This window comes from Chiloscyllium plagiosum, chromosome 11 (assembly GCF_004010195.1).
Source record: "Chiloscyllium plagiosum isolate BGI_BamShark_2017 chromosome 11, ASM401019v2, whole genome shotgun sequence".
NCBI lineage: Eukaryota > Metazoa > Chordata > Chondrichthyes > Orectolobiformes > Hemiscylliidae > Chiloscyllium > Chiloscyllium plagiosum.
Window position 1 is genome coordinate 24,755,689 of NC_057720.1, and position 5,294 is coordinate 24,760,982.

Genomic DNA, 5,294 nt, shown 5'->3' on the forward strand with positions numbered 1-5,294 from the left:
TGTTGCTGGAAAAGCACAGCAGGTCAGGCAGCATCCAAGGAGCAGGAGAATCAATGTTTCGGGCATAAGCTTGAAGATCGACGTTTGCATAAGCCTGAAGAAGGGCTTATGCCCGAAACGTCGATTCTCCTGTTCCCTGGATGCTGCCTGACCTGCTGCGTTTTTCCAGCAACACATTTTCAGATTGGGAACACTGTCCCTAACTGAATGTGCTAGGGATGGAGAACTGAGGCATTGCTTCTGGCAAGATATCAGTTAAACTCATCACTGCGATAGTAAAGGCTGTAAGCCCACACGGAGTTAATGGTTCTCATGCGTCTCCCAAAAAGTGGGCTACAGTAGGATTGCTCATTCACAGACACTGTGCCCAAATGAGGAATCCAGCAACGAGCACTGTACACTGCCCTTGTATAAGATCCTTTCTTCCTCCACCTCACTGGCAAAGTCCTATCTCCAACACCTTATCACTCCACTTGCCTGTCTCCAACAATCCAGTGATGGTCGCTGATGAAGGAACTATTTCATTACTGGCAGTGTCCACCGACTCCCATGGCACTGTTGGTAATGGAGCCTCATTGTCTCTGAATAGGCAACAGCTCTCATGAATGGGATTTCTACCCCACTGGGACCTTAATAACATGGGAGGTGGACCCTTGCCTACTTAAGTGATTGATTATTAATAAATGGGTCATAAATAGACAGTAACACTGCTGAGCACTCATCAGAGGGAATGTCCAGACACAAAGATCACATTCTGTCTACAAACTAAGGACATAGATTTAAGGTGAGAAAAGGGACCTAAAGGGGAACTTTTTTCACAGAGTGTGGTGCGTGTATGGAATGACTGCCAAAGGAAGTGGTGAAGGCTGGCATAATTACAACATTTTAAAGGTATCTGGATTGGTCTATGAATAGGAAGGGTTTAGAGAGATATGGGCCAAATGCTGGCAAATGGGACTATATTAAGTTAGGATATCTGGTCGGCATGGATAATTTGGATGAAGGGTCTGTTTCCGTGCTGTACATCTCTATGACATGATATGTGACACATGCTTGGGAGGAGAAGGTGACAATAACCATATGATTCCCAAAGTTTCCCACGACTGGGCAGAGGACATTACACTGCATCTTGTTGTACCCATTGCTAACTAATTGATAGATCTCAATTACTATTAGTCATCAACTCGAGAATTGTTGTATCATAAGATACCTACATGGTGAAAAGTGAACTAAGTGAACCCTGGTCTTTTCTCCATCAAGTTATTCTAGTGTTCCGTTGCAGCTAAACATTTGTCATATTTCAGTCTTATTGTTCCAATCTACCCCTTCCTCTTTGTCGCTCTTACTGAATTCTTGAAAGTGTATAAAGGATGCTCTTGTTTTCTCAGGTACCTACTTCAGTACAATTCACGTTAATGAAATCGAGAACGGGACTGTTTCCTTGAAGATTGATAATGCAACTCCTTCTCACACATGTGTTTATAGCACATCAGCACTTAGTGGGAATTTTCTGAATGGAGTTTTCTTCAGACTTATAGTCCGAGGTAAGGCCTAGTTTGAATTTGGCAGAGAATGCAAAGGTATACATTGATGGGGACAAATCACAGTATTATCTGAATATATGTAAGTGATAGTTCAAACAGCATTTCTTCATTTCAACATAATAATAGCATCAAGATGATAATGTAAAGAAACCATGTTCAAATACAATAGTTGAAAGAAGATTTTTCAAAAGCTTGATATGCAACAATATATTTGCTGTATTTGAACAATGTTATTACACTTACTGTTCAAGGACTTCAAATTAATGTTATAAAAATTCACAAAACCAAACATATTGTCAGATCATCATAAAGTTGCATTTGTCTCATAGCCAACAGTAAAGTAACAATCAAGCCTTTTCCAACCACAATTCCATACATTTTCTCCAGCAGAGGCTGCTGGAGTCTGTAACAAGAGCTACCGCATGATACACGACCAAGCCAAAGTTAGCCTGCAGCTATAACATCCCAATACACTCACTTGTGTCTATAAGAAGTTCTCTATATGCATCTCTTTGAATTTCCTACTCTCACTAAAACATCTCCCACTTGCATGATACCTTGTTGCACTGAATTGTCACCTCAATTACAGTGCAGGAAAATGCTCACGAATAGTAATAATTTCTCACCTAAGTGAAAGGGGTAACACTCAGACACACTATAGGCAAACAGTTCTTTGGTGGCCTCAAATTAACTATAAAATATGCAGCACAAATTTCAGATCTGAATATTAATACTTGACCTCAAATTTTACAGTTTTGTTTGTATGAGTTTGTGAGGTAGCTCTTAGTGTTAATAGCATTTATCCACCCAGTCTGTTTTGAAGGCTGGGTGGTCAGTACATATTATTACCCAAAAGGTTAAAAATTAAAGGAATTCACTGAATGAAAAAGTAGTTGATTTTTCATTTGTAATGTGTAAGCAAAGAAAATGAATATGTTGCATCCATACTTCAATCATTGATGACAAGTCTTGTTTATTATGTAAAACAAATTCTGAAATAAGGCTAGGATATATGCCCAAGAAATTGTGCATAAGTTAAGTTTGACTCAATACTTACCAGATAGTAATTTGATGTTTTACTTACACCATTATGCTATGTTACAGCTTGTCCTCATAAGAAGTGGGGAACAGCTTGTGATAAAGACTGCCCTGATTGTCTCAATGGGGGAATCTGTCATGAAGGTACAGGGGAATGTATCTGTGGACCAGGCTTTACTGGAGAAAACTGTGAGATGGGTGAGGAATCACAATTATTAATATTGCAAAATGAGATTTTGTAAATCAGTCATCCATAGAGAGTTTATGTCTCAGTATTCATATTTAATGTGTGTACCAGTATTCATTTTAAATGTATATATGGCAAGCAACTGACCTATTTATTGCAATGTTTTGTACTGAAACTTGCTTACTGTGAACCACAGAGCTATAAGCCATCTACATGCTTAGAACTAAAACTGTATTGTTCAATAGAAATAATTAGTCATAGTCATATTCAGAACAACAGTGCCAAACTTAAATGCACTAATTTTAGTAGAGAACATACTTCACACATGTATATATACTTAGCAAACATTAGCCATCATTTAGTAACTAAGGTAATAAAAGCACTTGATGAAGAAAAATAACCACACAGTGAATTTTGCCTTATAATTTTACTATTAAGTTAATTATAAGTTAATTCCTATTCTTAAAATCAGTTGGACACATCTAGATTCCCAAGCTCACCATTTGAGGCTAATTGCTAACATCACAGACTGGACTGGACTGAAACATAAGAACTGTAACTCTGGAATTAATCCAATATACGTTGCTGCATATGCATTTAAGTGCATTCCACCTTTACAATGCAACATTTTTTGAACTGGAATGGTACAATCCAGTACACTGTACACTAAACACCAACTCCACCCAATACAACAACAACAACTCACGCACAGCCTTTAATGTGGGGAAAAAAATATAGTAAGGTGCTCCATGGTCCTGTAAGTAAAAAATGCTGGTGGTGAATAAATTATTAACAGTGCTGTACTGTTTCTCACAGCAAATAAAAGACACACCTTTAAAGGATATGCTTATGATGTCATCACCAAAACATGGCAGATGACTTCATGGTATAAAGCTCTGAGCGTCCATTTTACTGAGCTCTGTTCTCCGGCAGCCTAACCTGTTTGAGGGAAGCATCAGCTAAAGCCCAGACAAGCAAGTGTTTGCAATTCATATACACGTATACGAAGTGCTGTAATAAAGGCTCAATGAATTCTTTCAGCACTGCGTGACTCACATTTCGTTCTTACATTGTGGGAGCTCACTAAAGTATCAGTGTGATAGTGGCAGATCATCAGTCATGCACATCATGTCATGTCCAAGCAGAATGAGAAAAAGGCTTTCTAATAGTGGTGGGTTTTAGGGATCTTGTGGAGGTAGATGGTCTTTGGGAAGAAATGCTAGAATGTTCACTCTAGATGGGTATAAGCACAGCCACCAGTGGTGAGACAAAGAGAGGAAGATATAACAGGAGAACGATGTCAACAGAACAGAGTGTACTGTGGGATGGGACAAAAGTTTGTAGGGCCAGAGGTGTTTAGAGACATAGAGAGAGGCAAGGTCATAAAGAAATTTAAACAGGAGGATGATAATTTTAACTGTGATGTTGGGGAAAAAAGCCTTTTTCTCATTCTGCTTGGACATGACATGATGTGCATGACTGATGATCTGCCACTATCACACTGATACTTTAGTGAGCTCCCACAATGTAAGAACGAAATGTGAGTCACGCAGTGCTGAAAGAATTCATTGAGCCTTTATTACAGCACTTCGTATACGTGTATATGAATTGCAAACACTTGCTTGTCTGGGCTTTAGCTGATGCTGCACAACTATGAAGGTCAGTGCTTTACAATAAATTGGGACTTGGTTTTTGATAAGCAGTGACTGTAAATGTTTCAGAATCTCAACAAATCATTATTTCGTTTTTAGTCTGTGAGAAAGGAAAATTTGGTCGCAATTGCCAGGAAGACTGTAAGCGCCAGAAGAACTGCAGCGGCTATAGATTTTGTCTGCCTGATCCCTACGGTTGTTCATGTGCTGCCGGTTGGCATGGGAGGAAATGCAGTGAAGGTCTGTATAAAAAATAACATCCGCTTTATAGAGCTGAAGCCTTGTTCAATGGTGCACAAAATTAAACATTCTAATTCAATATTATATTTGTGATTAAGCAATATGTAAAGGTGATATTGGGTAATTGCATCATAAAAATGCTATCAGATAATAAATTCTGAATTCAAGCATAGCCATTGAATTTGCCACTCATCTTGATTCATCGTGGGAACACCAAAGAGTAGATATTCACTTTTTTCTAACCTTCACACTCAAGGACCTGAGTGTTCCCCATGGCAGAGATCAGGAAAATTAACCCTCAGAAACTCATTGCTTTGACTTCAGAAGTCTTCCACTGTCTGTGTGGGTTGAATGAGTAAATTGGCACAACAGGTTTCATTGCCAGACTACTCTAGGAAGAAACCATGCCTAAAAAGAAAGAGATAGCATGGGATTTTGTACACTACATTGGTTTTGCTCATGCTGGGTATCGGGTCCTTCGTCCTGGTGAGTTGTTGTCTGAGAGTGGCTGTTGGTTTGTGTGCTGTTATGAGGCCTAGTGGTCGCAGTAGTCTGGCTGTCAGTTCGGAAATGCTCTTGATGTATGGTAGTGCGGCTAGTCCTTTGGGTTGTGGCATGTCCTCGTTCCGTTGT

General features: G+C 39.2%; 1 protein-coding gene across 2 annotated transcripts in view; it reads left to right on the forward strand.

Moving 5' to 3' along the window:
• tie1 (tyrosine kinase with immunoglobulin-like and EGF-like domains 1) overlaps window positions 1-5,294 on the forward strand; it is an 89,599-nt gene that overhangs the window by 33,824 nt on the left and 50,481 nt on the right. For both annotated transcript variants that reach the window (XM_043698905.1, XM_043698906.1), the window contains 3 exons: window positions 1,389-1,544; window positions 2,649-2,780; window positions 4,521-4,661. In XM_043698905.1, the coding sequence (XP_043554840.1) occupies window positions 1,389-1,544; window positions 2,649-2,780; window positions 4,521-4,661 (429 nt within the window). The remainder of the gene's footprint in view (window positions 1-1,388; window positions 1,545-2,648; window positions 2,781-4,520; window positions 4,662-5,294) is intronic.